Source organism: Podarcis erhardii, assembly GCF_964252035.2.
Source record: "Podarcis erhardii genome assembly, chromosome: 13".
In the NCBI taxonomy this organism is placed as follows: Eukaryota; Metazoa; Chordata; class Lepidosauria; order Squamata; family Lacertidae; genus Podarcis; species Podarcis erhardii.
The window spans coordinates 19519514-19543221 of NC_138502.1; the positions used below are offsets into that span (position 1 = coordinate 19519514).

The 23708-nt window shown below is 45.6% G+C and overlaps 2 protein-coding genes across 2 annotated transcripts; both read left to right on the forward strand.

Moving 5' to 3' along the window:
* LOC309326902 (uncharacterized protein) lies at window positions 1-12289 on the forward strand. Its single transcript, XM_081835932.1, has 15 exons — window positions 1-171; window positions 321-449; window positions 732-856; window positions 1139-1265; window positions 2225-2319; window positions 2864-3044; window positions 3680-3785; window positions 5142-5221; window positions 5473-5790; window positions 5934-6062; window positions 6168-6265; window positions 6569-6695; window positions 7734-7828; window positions 11219-11399; window positions 12084-12289. Exons 1-15 carry the CDS (start codon window positions 33-35, stop codon window positions 12194-12196), a joined length of 2043 nt encoding a protein of 680 aa, XP_081692058.1. The 5' UTR covers window positions 1-32; the 3' UTR covers window positions 12197-12289.
* A 3020-nt stretch (window positions 12290-15309) lies between these two features.
* Window positions 15310-23708, forward strand: LOC309327626 (sulfotransferase 1C2-like). Its single transcript, XM_081836962.1, has 7 exons — window positions 15310-15474; window positions 15618-15746; window positions 15849-15946; window positions 16297-16423; window positions 19490-19584; window positions 22596-22776; window positions 23503-23708. The coding sequence occupies exons 1-7, from the start codon at window positions 15336-15338 to the stop codon at window positions 23613-23615; spliced, it is 882 nt and encodes a 293-aa protein (XP_081693088.1). The 5' UTR covers window positions 15310-15335; the 3' UTR covers window positions 23616-23708.

A 23708-nucleotide genomic window follows, 5' to 3' on the forward strand; every position in this document is an offset into this window, starting at 1 on the left:
AGGTGAAGGATCACAAAACTGGGTGTGAAGATATGGAGCCCATCAAGCGCACAGAGCTGGTGGAAGTTGATGGCATCCCTTTTCTCAAAAACACAGCAGATAACTGGCAGCGCCTTTGGGCCTTCAAAGCTCGGCCCGATGACCTTCTCATTTGCACTTACCCCAAATCAGGTAAATGGGGAGATGAGAAACAAGGGGCTTTGTCCTGGTGGTGAGGAGACAACAACATGGGGGGGGGGGGAGCTGTAGAGCTTGGTCAATTGGGGACCAATGAGTGAATAATTGGATCTCCATATTTCTCCTCCAACCCTTCCTGCCAGGGACTACCTGGATACAGGAAATTGTGAGCATGATCCAGCATAGAGGAGACCCTCAGAAATGTGACCAGGTCCCCATTCATCAACGGATTCCCCTCATAGACCAGTTCCCTCCAAAACATTTTCCCCGAGGTGAGTAATGGGTGCTGCTTCAGAGAGACAATGGATGAGAAGGGTTTCTTTTTTTCTTTTTTCTTTTGATTTTTCATAATTTTTATACATAACAAACATATCTGTTCAAATAAAAATAAAATAAATGAACGGTTCCTTGAACCTTTGGACCTTTCTGCATCCCTCCATGGGTTCTGTTTCTATATTTCTGTATCTTATTCCTGCATCTTTTATTATAATCTATCTAATATGTATCCTTAGTTTCCAAAATTCACGTGAAGGGTTTCTTATTCTTACCTCTAGGCCAGTTGTCACCCTCTGGTGTTTCAGGCTTGGAACAAGCAGAGACAATACCTTCTCCGCGCACACTCAGATCTCACCTCCCAGTCCAGCTGCTGTCTCCTTCCTTCTGGGAACAGAATTGTAAGGTCAGAGCAAGTGGGGCAGGGTCAATGGGGTCAATGGATTTAATCTAAATCAAGGTCTAGTAAATCATTGGCTCAGTCCCCCGCAATGTGAAACACAAATGAGAGGAGAAGGGGCCTATGAGCAGGTGAAGAGGCTCAATATTATGGACCAGCCAGGTTTCATTTGGGTGTTTTCAGGCGGGTTGGTGTCCTCTATTTCCTCAAAGGGCACCAGGTGGAACAAGGTGAGTGAGTGAAAAGCTTGATGTTCAGACTCCTGGGTTTCCTCCCTCTTTCCTGCAGATCATCTACGTTGCCAGGAATGCCAAGGACAACGCAGTCTCCTACTTCCATTTCTACCACATGAGCAAGGGGATGCCAGAGCCAGGAAACTGGGACGAGTTTCTGGAGAACTTCCTTGCAGGAAAACGTGAGTACAGGTAGCTACAGAAATACAAAATAGGAGGAAAGAAAGTCTGGGTCAGTCAGAGCACTCTCTGGGTCCAGGGCCAGGGTGTCAAGTTCTCACCCCCAGCAGTTTTGGAGGGGTTTGGAGCCTACCAGAGGAATGGGGTATCTTTAGTGAATCTGCAAAGCTCTGTACCATTTTTCTTCCAAGCCTGAAATGTTATGGGATATATTTAGGGGAGAAGAGTGCAAGGCAGATTAACATGCATAGGGTAGTCATGTGGCCAATTTTACAGAAGACAGCCCTCTGTTTGAAAGCATCCTCTATCTGAAGGGCTGTCCACTCCATCACTGTCCCTCAGCCCAACCTACCTCACAGAGTTGCTGTGAGTATATAATGTTCAGGGGAGGGTCATGTACACCAGCTTGCACTCCTTGGAGGAAAAGGTAGTGACAATGTAAGAAATAAGAAATAAGCTTGGTTTCATTCCTTTTTTTCTAGAAAAATAGGTGCCGGAACTCACCATGAACACCTCCCTCTTTCTCTTAGAATAGCAATGGTGCCCACCTGAGAGTTTCCGGAACCTACCTAAGAGGTGCCAGAACTGAGTTCCAGCAAGTTCCCCCTGAAAAAGCCCTGTTTTCTTTAAATATTAAGACCCATCAAAAGAGAGAGTAGGAGGGGACTTTAGGTTGCTATTCAACAGCTGGCACCTGGAGGGCAGACTTTGCAGGCACATAGCAGGTCCCCTGGTCACTGCCTTCCCTAGTACAGTGAGATACTGCTGGTCTATCACAGTAATAAACTGATTGTACTTCTGTTTAAAGGAATTAGTTCTGGTGCACATTAGTCACCATATCGAAATTTCATGCAGATCAGTGCCATATTTTCTGCTCTCTCTCTCTTTTGCATTTGTGATTCAGTCCCTCGTTTTGGGCAGTGTGGTCATCCTTTCCTCCTGCTCTTCTCTTTCTTTGCAGTTGCCTGGGGCTCTTGGTTTGACCATGTTTGTGGCTGGTGGGAGGCCAAGGACCGACACCCAATTCTGTACCTCTTTTATGAAGACATGAAAGAGGTAAGCAGTTTACATGCATGCATGTATGCATCAAGTGGGAACCAAGTATGAGATGGGGCAGGAAAGACTCTCTTTCCTGGGGCCAAAGGAGATTTGACCCCTTGGTTGAAAGGTTATTGCAGGAGGAGAGAACTGCGTGTTGTGCTCTAACACTGCGAGCAAGTGGACAGTGCATCCCACGTTGTTCATTCACAGTAAACCACAATAAGCCAGGAACAAAGGTGCCCACTTTAATAAAATAGTTGGAGGGTGGGACAGGTAAGCATTGCCCCACACAATTGATCACAAGCACAAAAACTATTTGAATGATAATGCCCATCAACTTTGGGGTGTGTGTGTGTGACTTCAAACATTTTATTGGGGTGGCCAAAGGGAGCTCGTCACCAGGAGTTTGGTCCTATGGCCAGGAGGTCCAGTTTATCATCATGTGAAAATGTGGCCAATGAGTCTGGTGTTGTAAGCTTGCGACTTCAGGGCCCGAATCAATCAAGAAGCACAATCACAGCCCGAATCTTCCCTGACAACAGTTTTATCTCTTCCTTAGGATCCGGCCCGGGAAATCCGGAAAGTAGCCCAATTTCTGGGCCTACAACTCCCTGATCCAGTTGTGAACCAGATTCTGCAGCATACAATGTTTGAGAACATGAAAGTAAACCCAATGACTAACTACAGCTCCATTCCGTCTTCGATCTTTGACCAAACTGTGTCACCCTTCATGCGAAAAGGTATGTTGTTGTTGTTGGTGGTGGTGTCACCCTTCATGCGAAAAGGTGTGTTGGGCTGAGGGACAGGAATGGTGCTGATTTCCAGCTCATATCATAGGGAGTTTTTTAGAAGCAGTGTAGAAGTACCCCTTCAGAATGGTAAAGTTAAAGGTCAGTTCATTAATGCTGCATGTCCCTTGTGAAGAAGCTTCTAATTAAAGTTGGAGAGGATCTTGTTTCCTGTAGTACGATCTTGGCCATGCAGATTGATATTGTCAGACAATATAGCACTATATTAAGTGATGTGAGAAAACTAGTTTTTGATCAGCTTCCAGACAACTGCAGGAAAGTAATGCTTCAACAGCACTGGCATGGTGATGAAATCCAAAATTGTCATGCAGTGTGTGCTCTAAGCAGATCATAATATCTGTTTTAGGAAGACAGTGATGATGCCTGATAAAAATGAGTGTTTACCCTAGGAAACTTCCCAGAATCCTCTGCAATCCAGTTGGGATTCTGTGGGGATATGTTGAAGGAAATGATAGACAAATAATAGGAAGAGCGGGTCCCATGTAGACAGGAATACACTAGATTAGAGTAGGAGGAAAGGCAGATAGGAAACTAATTTTTTTCTGGATCATGTCTCCTGCCTATAGGCACCGTAGGAGACTGGAAGGAGCACTTCACAGTGGCACAAAGTGAGCGGTTTGATGATGCCTGTGAACGGTTATTGGGGGGCAGCAACCTGATCTTCCGCACACAGTTATAAGAACATCTCCCTGCTACCAGTTGAGACTTCCTCCCTAACATTCCTGAAGCGGACATTTTACCTGTGTTCAATAAAATAAGGAAGGAACAAGCTGACACTATGGGGTTCTACCCTTTGTTATTTCTACCCTTTGTTATTTCTACCCTCAGTACACCCTCTGAATTTCGTGCACACAACTAAGTTAGGTCCACTGACTTCAGTAGGCCTACTCTGAGTAGAAGCTGGATAAAACCTGCTAGACTGAACCTTCTTTCATTTGATTCAGTTTTCTTTGCTTCCTTTAAAGTGGGGGGTTTGGGGGGAGGCTGCCTTGCCAAGCCCTGTAAGGTGGGATCAGCTGTCTTGGCTCCTTTCTTTCTCCCTTCCATGTCAATTGACCAGGAAGGGATAAAGAAAGGTGTGTTTTTCAGTCAGTCATAAGTTTATTATTCTAGCCAAGTTCATAGCAATATTATACAGAACATACATCCATGATATAAACCAACAACCATGGTGTAAAAGGGGGGCAGAGATAATACTGGATAAATGCTAGGCATGAAATGACTGAAATGGCCTCATAGACCGAGCAGTGATATCAAAGAAATGCTGCATAGCAAATATATGACCACCCAGCTTTTTATGAGCAATGCCCCAAATCTTGTTGATGTTTTCCAGAAAATTGCCACAGAACCTAGATCCTACCTGATACATTTCTACAATTACTAACAACACACAATAACACCTTGGTTGGTTTGAGGTTGATCAGGAAGCGCTTTTCAAGGGTAAAAGTATATATGCAATAGATCTATATTACGTGTGCAGTATGTAGAAAACCTAGTATGCAAGCCTCAACTGATGCTAGGACAAAATGTCAAGTTGCTACAATCTATCTTGGGGGATTATGGGATGCAGTCCTTGGATCTGCTATTCACTGAACTGTATTGTGTAATTGTGTAATTGTATGTGTTTTATATGTTAATAAATTTTAAATTAAACATTAAAAAAAGAACTGTATTAACTCCTAAAAATGTGTGTTTCTGTAGTGAAACAGGAACCAAGGTCCCATGCCGTAATATGAATCTCTCAAGGGCCCTGCCCCCTAGAGGAAAAGCCGGAGTATATTACCAGGGGGTCACCTGGCCTCTCTGCAGGGATACTTGCTATAGAGGGTTAAAGAACATTGGGTGGAAAATCAGGCCCTGGGGCAGTAGATGCAACACGATATCCTCACATATGAACACACATTAGATCACTACACTATTACAAAATCTAAACTGTAACCTCAGAAAAGTACTGGCAGAGTGCCCGCAACTCGCACACCAGGAAGTTCAGTCAGGGACTTTGCTCTCTCCGAAAAACACCCTCTCCAGCTGTGCAGAGAGCAAGAGAGAGGCGGAAAGGAGGAAGAAGCTGCTCACAAGAAGCTGCTTCACAGGAGTGAAACTGTCAGGTGGGCATTTCATTTGGCTTCCTTCAGATAGATGGCACAAGAGAGCAGTAGGCAAACATGTGGCTGCCTGCCAACGGGCACGGCTGTGTTGGGGTGGAAAGCACAAGGATCCTATACGCTAAGAGCAGTCTCGTTCACCAGTGGTACTGCCTGTGCCCACGAGAGAGGTATCTGTAAGCTTCAGGGAACCTCCAACAGTCCAGTAAGGTCTGAGCAGGCTCAGTGGCAGCAAAGCACTGGCTGAATTCAAGGTGGGAAGGATAAAAAAGGAGGAGGGGAAGGGAAACTGGGATGGTGTATCCAGGGAAAGGGGGGTAACCCTGAAGATGGGGAGGCCACTCTGCAACATTTTGATGCAGGTTCGACTTATCTCATATTATTTCTTTTCATGCTCCACCAGATGATGGATCACAAAACTGGGTGTGAAGATATGGAGCCCATCAAGCGCACAGAGCTGGTGGACGTTGACGGCATCCCTTGCCTTAAAGACACGGCAGATAACTGGCAGCGCCTTTGGGCCTTCAAAGCTCGGCCTGATGACCTTCTCATTTGCACTTACCCCAAAGCAGGTAAATGGGGAGATAAGAAACAAGGGGCTTTGTCCTGGTGGTGAGGAGACAACAATGTGGGGGGAGATGTAGAGCTTGGACGACTGGAGGCCAATGGGTGAATGATTGGATCTCCATATTTCTCCTCCAACCCTTCCTGCCAGGGACTACCTGGATACAGGAAATTGTGAGCATGATCCAGCATAGAGGAGACCCTCAGAAATGTGACAAGGCCCCCATCCACCAACGGATTCCATTTATAGACCTGTTCCCTCCAAAACCTTTCCCTCATGGTGAGTAACGGGTGCCGCTTCAGAGAGACAATGGGTATGTGTGTGTGTGGGGGGGAAGGGTTTCATCCTCACCTCTAGGCTGAATGTCACCCTCTTGTGTTTTAGGCTTGGACGAGGCAGAGGTAATGCCCTCTCCAAGAACGCTCAAATCTCACCTTTCAGTCCCGCTGTTGCCACCTTCCTTCTGGGAACAGAACTGCAAGGTCCGTTGGGGTCAATGGGTTTAATATAAGACAAAGTCTAGTCCTGGAACCTCTCTCAGTTTCCGTGCTCAGCACTTGGGCTGTGTGAAACGCAAAGGAGAGGAGAGGGGGGCCTATGAGCAGGTGAAGAGGTTCAATATTATGGACCAGTCAGGTTTCAAAAAGGTTGGGGGCTCCTTTTTCCTTGAAGGGCACTGCACCAAAAAAATAAAAAGGAGGGGGCAGAAAGTTCACAAGGTGGAACAAGGGATGTGAGTGGAAGGCTTCGCATTCAGACTCCTGGGTTACCCCCCCTTTCTGCAGATCATCTACGTTGCCAGGAATGCCAAGGACAACGCAGTCTCCTACTTCCATTTCCACCGCATGAACAAGGGGATGCCAGAGCCAGGAAACTGGGATGAGTTTCTGGAGAACTTCCTCATGGGAAAGAGTGAGTGGAGGATACATAAATACAAAACAGGGAAAAATAAAGTGTGCATCAGTCTGAGCAATCTTGCAGTCGAGGCCAAGACCTTGTTTGATCTCCTCTGCCATATTAGAGAGGAATGAAAGCTACTGGTCCCCACACGAGATACACATGAGCAGAAGGAGGAAATTACTCTTGTTCACCTGCAAAGCTCTGCACTGTTATAAGTTATATTTGGGAAGGTTATGTGAAAACCAGATTAAGAGGCCTGTCCTCTGTTTCAAATAACCCTATGATTGAAGGGCTATTTGCTCATTGTCTGGTTTAAAAACAAAGAGCCATCAAAGGGAGAATCTTAGAATTGTAGCGTTGGAAGGGACCCCAAGGCTCCCAGTACGTCCAGCGCTGAGGGCCTTCTGGTGGCTCCCTCGCTACGAGAAGTGAGGTTACAGGGAACCAGGCAGAGGGCCTTCTCGGTAGTGGCGCCTGCCCTGTGGAACGCCCTCCCAGCAGATGTCAAGGCAATAAGCAACTATTTTACTTATAAAAGACAACTGAAGGTGGTCCTGTTTAGGGAAGTTTTTAATGTTTGATGCTTCATTGTTTTTAATATTCGGTTGGAAGCCGCCCAGAGTGGCTGGGGAAACCCAGCCAGATGGGTGGGGTATAAATAATAAAATCATCATCATCATCATCTCATCCAACCCCCTCCAATGCAGGAATATACAGCTGCCCCATAGAGGGATCAAACCAGCAACCTTGGCATTATCAGCACCATGCTCTAACCAGTTGAGCTATCCAGGCTCTAGGGTGGCTATATGCAGGAGGAGACTTCAGGTAGTTCACCAACATTTAACACCTGGACAGTGACTGAGAGGACTTGCAGCAGATCATGTGGGAACAGATTCCCCCACTACATTGGGGCTCTATTGCATTTCTGTTTCAATTAATTAGTTCTGAAAAGAAGAGGGCAAAAAGTGGTGCCAGTTTGCAGAACATTTTGATGTGCTGATTTATGTGTGTGTGTGTGAGCATTTCTTCTCCTTTTGCGTCTCCTTGCAGTTGCCTGGGGCTCATGGTTTGATCATGTCCGTGGATGGTGGGAGGCCAAAGAACGTTACCAAATCCTGTACCTCTTTTATGAAGACATGAAAGAGGTAAGCAGTTTACACACCCACACCCACACGGTCCAGATGGAGCCTAAGCATGAGGTTGGGCAGGAAAGGCTCCTGGGGCCAGGGAGTCAAGGGACATCTAACTCAAATTGCAAGCTTATTGAGATGGATGGTAAATTATGCCACCCCCAACATGGTGTCTTCCAAATTGGTTCAAGAAAAAAAAAAGGTATATAGAAAGGAGACTTCCAGGATTGAGGCAAGTACTCTTTGGTGAAAGAATCCCAGCAGAGATTTAAAATCACAAAATACGCAGCAAACTAAAGCATGGAAATATAGGTTGCTAGACCTTCAAAAATATGATCTTGAGAGTTCCAAAACTTCCCTCTTCCCCTAGCACAGAAAAAGACCACATGCTTGGTAGCTTTAAAATGGTTTACTTAAAAACTCTCCAAAGGTCAGATTCATCTGGTTTACCTTACAGCATTCAGAAAAAGAGACTGTTCCCCGAGAGTTAGGCTGTGTCCAGATGGGAGCATTATCTTGCAGCCAGGTCATGCTGACCTGATTTTCCTCTGTTTGCAACTGGCACCCACCCCTTTTTCTTATTCAACATATTCATTGCTGTCTTTCTACTTGCTGTCTCCACCACTGGGCAGAGTTTGGCAGAAAATACCCTGGGTATGCTTGTTTAGCTCTCCGCTTAATCACCCCCTTCCCTTAATTAGCTGGCACAGTATTAAATTATAGTTTGCTTTGTTGGAGGCTGTTTTTGTTCTTTTCGTACAACCCTGATTTAACAGAACTGCGCAGGACCTGTAACCATAAGAACAGACTGGGACATCGGCGTGCTCTCTGTGTGTCGGGGTGGGTGCATGTGCTTTGTGTAGATCAAGAAAATTACTTTCTCCCAGCTTCCTCTAACTGATGTCACGAGGGAAGAACCTCGTGAGCCAGCCTAGTTGCTGAGAAAAGAGAGCCGAATCAAATTAGCCCCCTGAAGCTCTTCTTGCTCTTTTTTCTCCAAACCTCTTCAAGAGTCTCTTACACTCCAGCATTGGAGAGATTTGAGGCGGGCGGGCAAGAGGCAGCAAGGGTTGAGTAGAATCAAATCCTTTGTATGTTCTTTTTCCAAACTAAGAGTCTAATTTGGTATTTGGGAGATTGCCTGGGATGTGAGGTGGGGAGGGGGCAGGAAGCAAGAGGCAACAAGGGCTTTTCCTGCCCCATGCCACTTCCGGCTGTTTCTCCCCACTCCAGTATCCCTGATAGCTCTAGGTAGCAGAACTTTCTTCTTCTGCAGAACTCTGTGGGGATAAAACAAGAAATGACCCAGGGCTGATCTGATTCACTTCCCCCTCTCAGCAATGCAATCCGAGCCGAGGACCTTGAAGAAGACTGGAGGAAATTAACTATCTGAATCTGCAGCCAGCTTGGCTTAAACTCACCACACATTCCTCCCCGCCCTCGGAGAATCAAGCAGCCCCAGTTTCTTATTGTCATTTCAGAACTTCACACAATTCCATGAAATAGGATCCCAAAGTGCTTTAAAACTAGGCCTCTGGTCCCTGTGTGAAAAGAACAGCTGTTACTAGATCCCAGGTTCCATCTAAAAAGTAATTTCTGAGGGCCCCAATGTCTAATTAGCATGCATGTCTGGCTATAACGCAAACCAGGCAGTCACAAAGAGCTTCAGAAATAAACACAAAGCATTTCAATAAAGGAAATGAAGAGAAACTAAAAGATAAGAATCCATCCAATCAACGTAGAATTGAGGGTTGGAGGGTAAGGCAGGTGAGGAGAAGGATTAGTCAGCTGCTGGCCTTGAAAGACAATAATAACATTTCATTGTTAGAAGGCACTTCATCTAGAAGGCTGCTCATCTAGTTGGATATGCTCCCTGGGCATTCCCTCAAAGTATGTAGTGTTTTCAGCCATGAAAGCACTCTGTTGCTAAACTGCTCCAAGCAATTGCTGCGTTTGCACAGCACACGTCCTGATTTATTGTGGTTTGGCATGCTTGAGCAGTCTGCTGGTGCAGACCGTTGGCTTTGGGAAAAGAATAGATAGATAGATAGATAGATAGAGGGTATAATTTTAAAGAAGAAGAATTCCTGGATGCCTAGATCCAGGTTTGGGATAAGTAACTCTTTGGTGAGAGATCCCCAGCAGAGATTTAAAATCACAAAATATGCAGCAAAATAAAGCATGGAAATATAGGCTGTTAGAACTTAAAATATACCCTTCTAAATTACTTCCAAAGTTCACAACTTCCCTCAGTATAGAAAGAGACCACACGTTTTGTAAATTAAAAATGGTTTACTTACAAACGCTTCAAAGGTCTGATTCATGTGCTTTTCCATTCAGCAGCAAGAAAAAGACAGGAAGTATAACTCAGGTTCCCAGATGGTAAGGTAAAGGTAAAGGTACCCCTGCCCGTACGGGCCAGTCTTGACAGACTCTAGGGTTGTGCGCTCATCTCACTCTAGAGGTCAGGAGCCAGTGCTGCCCGCAGACACCTCCGGGTCACGTGGCCAGCGTGATGAAGCTGCTCTGGCGAGCCAGCACCAGCGCAGCACACGGAAACGCCGTTTACGTTCCCACTATAAAGCGGTACCTACTTGCACTTAAGGGTGCTTTTGAACTGCTAGGTGGGCAGGTGCTGGGACCGACCGAGCTCACCCCGCCGCGGGGATTCGAACCACCGACCATGCAATCGGCAAGTCCTAGGCGCTGAGGTTTTATCCACAGTGCCACCTGCGTCCCTCTTCCCAGATGGTTAATGTTTCCAAATCATTTGTATAGAAACACAAATATGGCTTGCTTAAACCACACGGTCTAAGTTTGGAGCATCCAGCTTAGATCTCCTTACTGGTAGGGTTCACATGGTGGAATGGAACAACAAAGAGTTTGGTGACCTAGCTAAGCCTGGCAGGACTGCTTACTCTATGGTCTTAACCCTTTCATGCATTAATTAGTTAAGCATGTTGGTTATATGAGGCTGCGTACTCCACAGATACTGCCCAGCTATTTCTGCTTTCCTAGAACAAGTGAGAAAACCAAAGCAGGAGGCCTACTGTGATCAATGGTTCGTAGCTCCCTGCCAAGCTATGATCACCAGCCAACATTGGCTTGCTGGTCATGTGCCCAGTTATGGAGCAAAAAAATCACAGTGCCTGCTTTAGCCATAATGGGAAGCCTAGGCTTACACATTTATTTATCTCTGTCAAAGAATTAGGGAATGGTGAGTTATTGTATCTTATGCTGCTCAATCACAGTAGAGCACAAAAAAACAGGAAATCTGTTTAATTTTCCTGTGAGAATGTGGCCACTGGGTCTGATATCGTAAGCTTGCAGTTGTGGGCCCCAATCAATCAAGAAGCACAATCACAGCCCAAATCTTCCGTGACAACAGTTTCATTTCTTCCTTAGGATCCGGCCCGGGAAATCCGGAAAGTAGCCCAATTTCTGGGCCTACAACTCCCTGATCCAGTTGTGAACCAGATTGTGCAGCATACAATGTTTGAGAACATGAAAGTAAACCCAATGACTAACTACAGCTCCATTCCGTCTTTGATCTTTGACCAAACTGTGTCACCCTTCATGCGAAAAGGTATGTTGTTGTTGGTGGTGGTGGTGGTGGTGGTGGGGATTAGATGCTGAGTTCCAGCTCACATCAGAGAGAAGAGGGGAATTGTGGTACTGGGATGATGGTGCAAGTGTTTAGGGAGCAAACACTTTCAGTTTCAGAATTGCAGCAGTGTTATACACCATGATGTACCATCATAATAGAATAACTAAGGGTCAGTTCAATAAACTTGCATCTCCACTGTGAGGAAGCTTCTAATTAAAGGTGCAAGAGACTTTTCTGAATTGGACTTGCTTCCCATAGTATGATATTGGTCATGTGGATGGACACTGACGGACAATATCAGCAGTGGTGTGGGAAAACTTGTTTTCGTCAGCTTCCAGAGGACTGGAGGAAAGTAATGCTTCAGCAGCACTGACATGGAGATGAAACCCAAGATTGTCATGCAGTGTGTGCTGTAGACAGATCATAATATCTGTTTTAGGAAGACAGTGATGATGCCAGATAAAAAATGAGTGTTTACCCTAGGAAACTTCCCAGAATCCTCTGCAATCCAGTTGAGATTGTGCGGGAGACGTTGAAGGAAATGATAGACAAGCTAATATGGAAGAGAGGGTTCCATGAAAATAGGAACACACTAGATTAGAGTAGGAGGAAAGGTGACTAGTAAACTGGAAGTTTTGTCTGAATTCTGTCTCCTGTCTATAGGCACCGTAGGAGACTGGAAAGAGCACTTCACAGCGGCACAAAGTGAGCGGTTTGATGATGCCTGTCTACGGTTGTTAGGGGACAGCAGCCTGGTCTTCCGCACAGAGTTGTAAGAACATCCTTCTGCTACCCATTGATATTTTCTCCATAACATTCCTGGAGTGGACATTTTGGCTGATTTCAATAAAATAAGCAATGAAACCAAATGGAAGGACCAAAGTGAATTTTGTTTGTGTACATCTGAAACTATGATGTTAGTTCTATGGAAAGTAGAGTCATTTAAATGGATAAAAAGGTAAAGGTACCCCTGCCCATACGGGCCAGTCTTGCCAGACTCTAGGGTTGTGCGCTCATCTCACTCTATAGGCCGGGAGCCAGCGCTGTCCGCAGACACTTCCAGGTCACGTGGCCAGTGTGACAAGCTGCATCTGGCGACCCAGCGCAGCACACGGAACGCCGCTTACCTTCCCGCTAGTAAGTGGTCCCTATTTATCTACTTGCACCCGGGGGTGCTTTCAAACTGCTAGGTTGGCAGGCGCTGGGACCGAACGGCGGGAGCGCACCCCGGCGTGGGGATTTGAACCGCCAACCATGCGATCGGGAAGTCCTAGGATAGCCATGGCTAAATTAGGTCCAATGGTTTCAAACAGACTTATTCTGAATTGGTTTTAATTGGCCACAACTCATGATCATTTTATTTGTTTCCTTAAAAGAGGGCTGATTCAAACACACTTTTGCCAAGCCCTCTAGGACAGGATCTGTTGCCGATGCTCTATTATTTTTCTCCTTTCAATGCCACTTGACCAGGAAGGGATAACGAAAGCTGAATTTTGCAAGCAAACTCAACAGCAACGTTTCTCTTGTATTCTCCCACCCCAATAAAAATCAGAATAGGATGGGGACTGAAAAGGGAAGAGCCCTGCAAAAGCCTTTGTGAGTCTCCCCACTTTTAATTCCTCAATCTCAAACCAAGAGGCCGTGTTGGGGTTTTCAACAACAGCTGCTATCCACAATGGCTCTGCTCTGCAGACACAGTCAGAGGCAGCAGTGCTTCTGACTACCAGTTCTGGAAAGCGCAGGAAGGGAGAGGGCTCTTGTGCTCAGATCCCGCTGGCTGGTTTTCCACAGGCACCTGGTTGGCCACTGTGAGAACAGGATGCTGGATTAGATGGGCCATTGGCCTGATCCAGCAGGCCCTTCTTACGCTCAGTAGCTGAATTGGTAGCTGGTGTAATTCTGCGGCTCAAAGAGGCTCTGGTAATCATTGCAACTTTCCCCAGCAGAACAGGATAATGGTGGTGCCTGTTGGGAATTCCATTCCACCCTTTGCTGCAGATATGTGGATTGTTACATGTCACATGTCTGTTTACATTCCAGCACAGATTGCTGGCGTGAGCAGAAGATCAGAGAGTATCACAACAGCCAGCTGATTTAGGCATTTTAAGGTAGTGGTGTGGTGGCCAGGAGGTCCGGTTTATCGTCATGTGAGAATGTGGCCAATGAGTCTGGTGTTGTAAGCTTGCGACTGCAGGGCCTGAATCAATCAAGAAGCACAATCACAGCCCGAATCTTCCCTGACAACAGTGTCATTTCTTCCTTAGGATCCGGCCTGGGAAATCCGGAAAGTAGCCCAATTTCTGGGCCTACAACTCCCTGATCCAGTTGTAAACCAGATTGTGCAGCATACAATGTTTGAGAACATGAAACTAAACCCAGTGACTAACTACAGCTCCGTACCTTCTTTGGTCTTTGACCAAACTGTGTCACCCTTCATGTGAAAAGCTGTGTTGGGGTGAGGGACAGGAACGGTGCTGAGTTCCAGCTCATATCAGAGGGAATTTTTTAGAAGCACTGTAGAAGTACCCCTTCAGAACGGTAAAGTTAAAGGTCAGTTCATTAATGCTGCATGTCCCTTGTGAAGAAGCTTCTAATTAAAGTTGGAGAGGATCTTGTTTCCTGTAGTACGATCTTGGCCATGCAGATTGATATTGTCAGACAGTATAGAACTATATTAAGTGATGTGAGAAAACTAGTTTTTAGACAGCTTCCAGGCGACTGCAGGAAAGTAATGCTTCAACAGCACTGATATGGTGATGAAATCCAAAATTGTCATGCAATAACACCTTGGCTGGTTTGAGGTTGATCAGGAGGTGCATTTCAAGGGCAAAAATATATATGCAATAGATCTATATTACGTGTGCTGTATGTGGAAAACCAAGTACGCAAGCCTCAACTGATGCTAGGATAAAATGTCAAGTTGCTACAATCTATCTTGGGGGATTATGGGATGCAGTCCTTGGATCTGCTATTCACTGAACTGTATTGTGTAATTGTGTAAATGTATGTGTTTTATATGTTAATAAAATTTAAATTAAAAATTAAAAAAAGAACTGTATTAACTCCTAAAAATGTGTGTTTCTGTAGTGAAACAGGAACCAAGGTCCCATGCCGTAATATGAATCTCTCAAGGGCCCTGCCCCCTAGAGGAAAAGCCGGAGTATATTACCAGGGGGTCACCTGGCCTCTCTGCAGGGATACTTGCTATAGAGGGTTAAAGAACATTGGGTGGAAAATCAGGCCCTGGGGCAGTAGATGCAACACGATATCCTCACATATGAACAGCCGCACACACATTAGACCACCACACTATTAAAAAAATTAAACTGTAACCTCAGAAAAGTACTGGCAGAGTGCCCGCATCTCACATGCAAGGAAGTTCAGTCAGGGACTTTGCTCTCTCCCAAAAACCCTCTCCAGCTGCGCAGAGAGCAAGAGAGAGGCGGAAAGGAGGAAGAAGCTGCTCACCATCTAAGACTGGAGTGAAACTGTCAGGTGGGCATTTCATTTGGTTTCCTTCAGATAGATGGCACAGGAGAGCAGGAGGCAAATGTGGCCTCCTGCCAACGGGCACGGCTGTGTTGGGGTGGAAAGCACAAGGATCCTATACGCTAAGAGCAGTCTCGTTCACCAGTGGTACTGCCTGTGCCCACGAGAGAGGTATCTGTAAGCTTCAGGGAACCTCCAACAGTCCAGTAAGGTCTGAGCAGGCTCAGTGGCAGCAAAGCACTGGCTGAATTCAAGGTGGGAAGGATAAAAAAGGAGGAGGGGAAGGGAAACTGGAGCAGTGTATCCAGGGAAAGGGGGGTGACCCTGAAGATGGGGAGGCCACTCTGCAACATTTTGATGCAGGTTTGACTTATCTCATATTATTTCTTTTCATGCTCCACCAGTCACAAAACTGGGTGTGAAGATATGGAGCCCAGCAAGCGCACAGAGCTGGTGGAAGTTGACGGCATCCCTTTTCTCAAAGATACGGCAGATAACTGGCAGCGCCTTTGGGCCTTCAAAGCTCGGCCCGATGACCTTCTCATTTGCACTTACCCCAAAGCAGGTAAATGGGGAGACGAGAAACAAGGGGCTTTGTCCTGGTGGTGAGGAGACAACAATGTGGGGGGAGCTGTAGAGCTTTGTCGATTGGGGGCCAATGGGTGAATGACTGGATCTCCATATTTCTCCTCCAACCCTTCCTGCCAGGGACTACCTGGATACAGGAAATTGTGAGCATGATCCAGCATAGAGGAGACCCTCAGAAATGTGACCAGGCCCCCATCCATCAACGGATTCCCTTCATAGACCTATTCCCTCCAAAACGTTTCCCTCATGGTGAGTAACGGGTGCCGCTTCAGAGAGACAGTGGATGTGTGTGGGGGGGGGGAAGGGTTTCATCCTGACCTCTAGGTTGAATGTCACCCTCTTGTGTTTTAGGCTTGGACGAGGCAGAGGTAAAGCCCTCTCCACGAACACTCAAATCTCACCTTCCAGTCCCACTGTTGCCACCTTCCTTCTGGGAACAGAACTGCAAGGTCCGTTGGGGTCGATGGGTTTTGTTGTTGTTGTTGTTGTTGTTTAGTCGTTTTGTCATATCCAACTCTTTGTGAGCCCATATAAGACAAAGTCTAGTCCTGGAACCTCTCTCAGTTTCCGTGCTCAGCCCTTGGGCTGTGTGAAACGCAATGGAGAGGAGAGGGGGGCCTATGAGCAGGTGAAGAGGTTCAATATTATGGACCAGTCAGGTTTCAAAAAGGTTGGGGGGCCCTTTTTCCTCGAAGGGCACTGCTCCCCAAAAAATAAAAAGGAGGGGGCAGAAAGTTCACAAGGTGGAACAAGGGATGTGAGTGGAAGGCTTCGCATTCAGTCTCCCTTCTTTCTGCAGATCATCTACTTTGCCAGGAATGCCAAGGACAGCGCAGTCTCCTACTTCCATTTCCACTGCATGCACAAGGAGATGCCAGAACCAGGAAACTGGGAGGAGTTTCTGGAGAACTTCCTCACGGGAAAGAGTGAGTGGAGAATACATAAATACAAAACAGGGAAAAATAAAGTGTGCATCAGTCTGAGCAAGCTTTCAGTCCAGGCCAAGACCTTGTTTGATCTCCTCTGCCGTATTAGAGAGGGATGAAAGCTACTGGACTTCCGGGATAGCGCGAACGGGTAATGGCGGATTCCCTCCGAGCTCCGGAGGGAATCGGCTCCGCTGAGGACGGGTCTTGCCGTGCCGGCGACACGGGGACCCTTAGAAACCGCAGGCGCGGAAGCCTGCGGACTTGGTAACTCGGCGGGCACCTTAAGCGCCCTCCCCGACCCGCGAAGAGTCTTTTTAAAGGCTACGGAGTGGACCGGAGAGTGGCGTGGTGCTGAGAGTTGATCGCTACCTCGGCGGAGCGATGCCGCGAGCCATGACCGGAGAGCGCTGTCTTTCTTCCTGAAATTTGGACTGAGATAAACAACCCGTGAGTAGAATGAAATTTCGGCACTAAAGTTTTATTCCTGAATTGAGTACGATCGGGGGGGGGTGTTAAAAGGAAGTCCACACTCCCCCCCCCCCACAAAAAGATTTAAAGCAAGGAGAGGAGCGCTAAGGTGGAAAGACTTTGGTGTTTAAACAGATAACTTTCGCGAATTGGATTAAGAAGCTATTGTGCTGGTGAGGAAGAGAGAGGAATTTCAGAAGTTTTTCTTTTTTGGGTAACCCCCCCCCAGACCCGGGAGTGCCCTGCGTGTGAGCCCGAGGAAAAAGAATAAAGAGTTTGACAGCTGTCAAAAGAGCTGTCAAACGGGTGGCCAAAGCTCGGAACTGTGTTACTAATATCTTTTTGGACTAAAAGTGCTACATTAAAACTGAACTGATTGGAAACAAAGTGACTTTGAACAACAAAGTAACGGACTGTTGGAAAGGAACTATGATGGTAACCCCCCTGGAGGAAATTAAAGATATTGCAATGGCTGCAGAAGGAAAATTACTGGCAGAGATAGAAAGAATGTTCTCTCTCGTGGGAACCCTACAAGAGCAGAGCATGGCTATGAGCAAACAACTGGTGACCTTCAATCTTAAACTAAGCAACTCTGTTGATGACAAAAAGCGGATGGAAAAAAACTCTGCAGCTGTAGAAGAAGAGATAACTTTGGAACTGGGGGAAAAAGAAGAAGGAGGAGGAGAGGAAGTTCAGCTGGAAAATATTAATCAAAAGCCTGCAACCTTTGGGAACAAAGGAAACAAAGAAGATGACCAGTGGATTACAAATCTGCAAAAGGAGAGAAAGACAAAGGAAGAAACCTCTGAAATAACTGGAATATTGGACTATAAAAGAACAAATAAGTATGATTGGGACTTCTTCTTCAGGTTGGAGCATGGGAGATTGGTTGATCTTGGGCAGAAACTGTTTTTGATTGATTTGGAGGAAGGAAAGTATGAGGGGCTTGTGGCAGAACTCCCTCGAGAAGAGAGGGCCAACAAAAAAGACTGCCAACAATATCGGCGGAGAGAGACTAACTGGGGCTTAAGGGCCTCCGATGTGAGAAATCCGGGCTAAAACTGTTTCTTTTTTTTGAGGACATTGGTTTGGGAAGGGACAGAAACAGGGGCGGGGGGGGAGGGGAGAGTAGAATAGTAAAAATCTGAGATTTTGAATTCGAATATTATGATTTTTGGTTTAATATAAAAAGGGAGGAATTCGTGGGAGAGAACTTAGGCCGACCTTAGAGAAAGGATTTAATGTGTAAAATTGGATAAGTAAAATTGGGCCAAGTAAGAGTGACAAATTATAAGAAAAGATAAGAATAACATTTAAGAGATGAGAGGAAATAACTTGCTGAGATAATTAATGAAATTGGAATGTGGGAAGGGGGGTGGGGGGAAGTCAATGAAAGAAGGTAAAGAAAGCAAGGGTATGAAATTATACATGTTCTGTTTTGTCTTTTTATGTGTGTTTGTCTGTAAAAAATGTGAAAATTTAATAAAAATTATTATTATAAAAAAAAAAGAAAGCTACTGGTCCCCACACGAGATACACATGAGCAGAAGGAGGGAATTACTCTTGTTCACCTGCAAAGCTCTGCACTGTTTTTCTTCCAACCCTATAATGTTGTAAGTTATATTTTGGGAAGGTTATGTGAAAACCAGATTAAGAGGCCTGTCCTCTGTTTCAAATAAACCTATGTTTGAAGGGCTATTTGCTCATTGTCTGGTTTAAAAACAAAGAGCCATCAAAGGGAGAATCTTAGAATTGTAGAGTTGGAAGGGACCCCAAGGCTCCCAGTACGTTTCCGAGCACAATTCAAAGTGTTGGTGCTGACCTTTAAAGCCCTAAATGGCCTCGGTCCTGTATACCTGAAGGAGCGGCTCCACCTCCACCGTTCAGCCTGGACACTGAGGTTCAGTGCTGAGGGCGTTCTGGTGGCTCCCTCGCTGCGAGAAGTGAGGTTACAGGGAACCAGGCAAAGGCCCTCTCGGTAGTGGCGCCCGCCCTGTGGAACGCCCTCCCATCAGATATCAAGGAAATAAACAACAATTTGACTTTTAAAAGACAACTGAAGGCTGTCTTTTAGGGAAGTTACCTGTTTAGGGAAGTTTTTAATGTTTGATGCTGTATTGTTTTTAATATTTGGTTGGAAGCCACCCAGAGTGGCTGGGGAAACCCAGCCAGATGGGTGGGGTATAAATAATAAAATCATCATCATCATCATCATCTCATCCAATCCCCTGCAATGCAGGAATATGTGGCTGTCCCATACAGGGATCAAACCAGCCACCTTGCCATTATCAGCACCACCTCTAACCAGTTGAGCTATCCAGGCTCTTGGGTGGCTATATGCAGGAGGAGACCAACATTTCAGGTAGTTCACCAACATTTAACACCTGGACAGTGACTGAGAAGATATGGAGCAGATCATGTGGGAACAGATTCCCCCACTACATTGGGGCTCTATTGCATTTCTGTTTCAATTAATTAGTTCTGAAAAGTAGAGGGCAAAAAGTGGTGCCAGTTTGCAGAACATTTTGATGTGCTGATTTATGTGTGTGTGTGTGTGTGTGTCAGCATGTCTTCTCCTTTTGCGTCTCCTTGCAGTTGCCTGGGGCTCATGGTTTGATCATGTCCGTGGATGGTGGGAGGCCAAAGAACACTACCGAATCCTGTACCTCTTTTATGAAGACATGAAAGAGGTAAGCAGTTTACACACCCACACCCACACCCACGGTCCAGATGGAGCCAAAGCATGAAGTTGGGCAGGAAAGATGCCCTTTCCTGGGGCCAGGGAGTCAAGGGACATCTAACTCAAATTGCAAGCTTATTGAAATGTGGGGTGGGGAGATGGAAGGTAAATTATGCCACCCCCAACATGGTGTCTTCCAAATTGGTTCAAGAAAAAAAAAGGTATATAGAAAGGAGACTTCCTGGATACCGGGCTCCAGGATTGAGGCAAGTACTCTTTGGTGAAAGAATCCCAGCAGAGATTTAAAATCACAAAATACGCAGCAAACTAAAGCGTGGAAATATAGGTTGCTAGACCTTCAAAAATATGCTCTTGAGAGTTCCAAAACTTCCCTCTTCCCCTAGCGTAGAAAAAGACCACATGCTTGGTAGCTTTAAAATAGTTTACTTACAAACTCTCCAAAGGTCAGATTCATCTGCTTTACCTTACAGCATTCAGAAAAAGAGACTGGTCCCCTAGAGTTAGGCTGTGTGCAGATGGGAGCATTATCTTGCAACCATGTCATGCTGACCTGATTTTCCTCTGTTTGCAACTGGCACCCACCCCTTTTTCTTATTCAACATATTCATTGCTGTCCTTCTACTTGCTGTCTCCACCACTGGGCAGAGTTTGGCAGAAAATACCCTGGGTATGCTTGTTTGGCTCTCCGCTTAATCACCCCCTTCCCTTAATTAGCTGGCACAGTATTAAATTACAGTTTGCTTTGTTGGAGGCTGTTTTTGTTCTTTTCGTACAACCCTGATTTAACAGAACTGCGCAGGATCTGTAACCATAAGAACAGACTGGGACATCGGCGTGCTCTCTGTGTGTCGGGGTGGGTGCATGTGCTTTGTGTAGATCAAGAAAATTACTTTCTCCCAGCTTCCCCTAACTGATGTCACGAGGGAAGAACCTCGTGAGCCAGCCTAGTTGCTGAGAAAAGAGAGCCGAATCAAATTAGCCCCCTGAAGCTCTTCTTGCTGTTTTTTCTCGAAACTCTTCAAGAGTCTCTTGCACTCCAGCATTGGAGAGATTTGAGGCAGGCGGGCAAGAGGCAGCAAGGGTTGAGTAGAATCAAATCCTTTGTATGTTCTTTTTCCAAACTAAGAGTCTAATTTGGTATTTGGGAGATTGCCTGGGATGTGAGGTGGGGAGGGGGCAGGAAGCAAGAGGCAACAAGGGCTTTTCCTGCCCCATGCTATCCCTGCCCCATGCTATCCCTGATAGCTCTAGGTAGCAGAACTTTCTTCTTCTGCAGAACTCTGTGGGGATAAAACAAGAAGTGACCCAGGGCTGATCTGATTCACTTCTCCCTCTCAGCAATACAACCGAGCCGAGGACCTTGAAGAAGACTTGATGAAATTAACTAATCTGAATCTGCAGCCAGCTTGGCTTAAACTCACCACACATTCCTCCCCGCCCTCGGAGAATTAAGCAGCCCCAGTTTCTTATTGTCATTTCAGAACTTCACACAATTCCATGAAATAGGATCCCAAAGTGCTTTAAAACTAGGCCTCTGGTTCCCGTGTGAAAAGAACAGCTGTTACTAGATCTCAGGCTCCGTCTAAAATGTAATTTCTGAGGGCCCCAATGTCTAATTAGCATGCGTGTCTGGCTATAACGCAAACCAGGCAGTCACAAAGAGCATCAGAAATAAACACAAAGCATTTCAATAAAGGAAATGAAGAGAAGCTAAAAGATAAGAATCCATCCAATCAACGTAGAATTGAGGGTTGGAGGGTAAGGCAGGTGAGGAGAAGGATTAGTCAGCTGCTAACCTTGAAAGACAATAATAACATTTCAGTGTTAGAAGGTACTTCATCTAGAAGGCTGCTCATCTATTTGGATATGCTCCCTGGGCATTCCCTCAAAGTATGTAGTGTTTTCAGCCATGAAAGCACTCTGTTGCTAAACTGCTCCAACCAATTGCTGCATTTGCAGAGCACAGCTCCTGATTTATTGTGGTTTGGCATGCTTGAGCAGTCTGCTGGTGCACACCGTTGGCTTTGGGAAAAGAATAGATAGATATAGGGTATAATTTTAAAGAAGAAGAATTCCTGGATGCCTAGATCCAGGTTTGGGACAAGTAACTCTTTGGTGAGAGATCCCCAGCAGAGATTTAAAATCACAAAATATGCAGCAAAATAAAGCATGGAAATATAGGCTGTTAGACCTTAAAATATACCCTTCTAAATTACTTCCAAAGTTCACAACTTCCCTTAGTATAGAAAGAGACCACACGTTTCGTAAGTTAAAAATGGTTTACTTACAAACTCTTCGAAGGTCTGAGTCATGTGCTTTTCCATTCAGCAGCAATAACTCAGGTTCCCAAATGGTAAATGTTTCATTTGTATAGAAACACAAATATGGCTTGCTTAAACCACACGGTCTAAGCTTGGAGCATCCAGCTTAGATCTCCTTACTGGTAGGGTTCACATGGTGGAATGGAACAACAAAGAGTTTGGTGACCTAGCTAAGCCTGGCAGGACTGCTTACTCTATGGTCTTAACCCTTTCATGCATTAATTAGTTAAGCATGTTGGTTATATGAGGCTGGGTATCCCACACATACGGCCCGGCTATTTCTGCTTTCCTAGAACAAGTGAGAAAACCAAAGCAGGAGGCCTACTGTGATCATGGTTCGTAGCTCCCTGCCAAGCTATGATCACCAGCCAACATTGGCTTGCTGGTCATGTGCCCAGTTATGGAGCAAAAAAATCCCAGTGCCTGCTTTAGCCATAATGGGAAGCCAAGGCTTACACATTTAATTGTCTCTGTCAAAGAATTACGGAATGGTGAGTTATTGTATCTTGTGCTGCTCCATTACAGTAAACCACAAAAAACCAGGAAATCTGTTTAATTTTCCTGTGAGAATGTGGCCAATGAGTCTGATATTGTAAGCTTGCAACTGTGGGCCCCAATCAATCAAGAAGCACAATCACAGCCCAAATCTTCCCTGACAACAGTTTTGTCTCTTCCTTAGGACCCAGCCCGGGAAATCCGGAAAGTAGCCCAATTTCTGGGCCTACAACTCCCTGATCCAGTTGTGAACCAGATTGTGCAGCATACAATGTTTGAGAACATGAAACTAAACCCAATGACTAACTACAGCTCCATTCCGTCTTTTATCTTTGACCGAACTGTGTCATCCTTCATGCGAAAAGGTATGTTGTTGTTGGTGGTGGTGGTGTCACCCTTCATGCGAAAAGGTATGTTGTTGTTGGTGGTGGTGGTGGGGATTAGATGCTGAGTTCCAGCTCACATCGGAGAGAAGAGGGGAATTGTGGTACTGGGATGATGGTGAAAGCGTTCAGGGAGGAAACACTTTCAGTTTCAGAATTGCAGCAGTGTTATTGATGTACCACATAATAATAGAATAATTAAGGGTCAGTTCAATAAACTTGCATCTCCACTGTGAGGAAGCTTCTAATTAAAGGTGCAACAAACTTTTCTGAGTTGGACTTGCTTCCCATAGTATGATATCGGTCATGTGGATGGACACTGATGGACAATATAAGCAGTGGTGTGGGAAAACTTGTTTTCGTCAGCTTCCAGAGGACTGGAGGAAAGTAATGCTTTAGCAGCACTGACATGGAGATGAAACCCAAGATTGTCATGCAGTGTGTGCTGTAGACAGATCATAATATCTGTTTTAGGAAGACAGTGATGGCAGGTGATGATGCCTGATAAAAAATGAGTGTTTACCCTAGGAAACTTCCCGGAAACCTCTGCAATCCAGCTGGGATTCTGTGGGAGACGTTGAAGGAAATGATAGACAAGCTAATATGGAAGAGAGGGTTCCATGAAAATAGGAACACACTAGATTAGAGTAGGAGGAAAGGTGACTAGTAAACTGGAAGTTTTGTCTGAATTGTGTCTCCTGTCTATAGGCACCGTAGGAGACTGGAAAGAGCACTTCACAGCGGCACAAAGTGAGCGGTTTGATGATGCCTATCTACGGTTGTTAGGGGACAGCAGCCTGGTCTTCCGCACAGAGTTGTAAGAACATCCTTCTGCTACCCATTGATATTTTCTCCATAACATTCCTGGAGTGGACATTTTGTCTGATTTCAATAAAATAAGCAATGAAACCAAA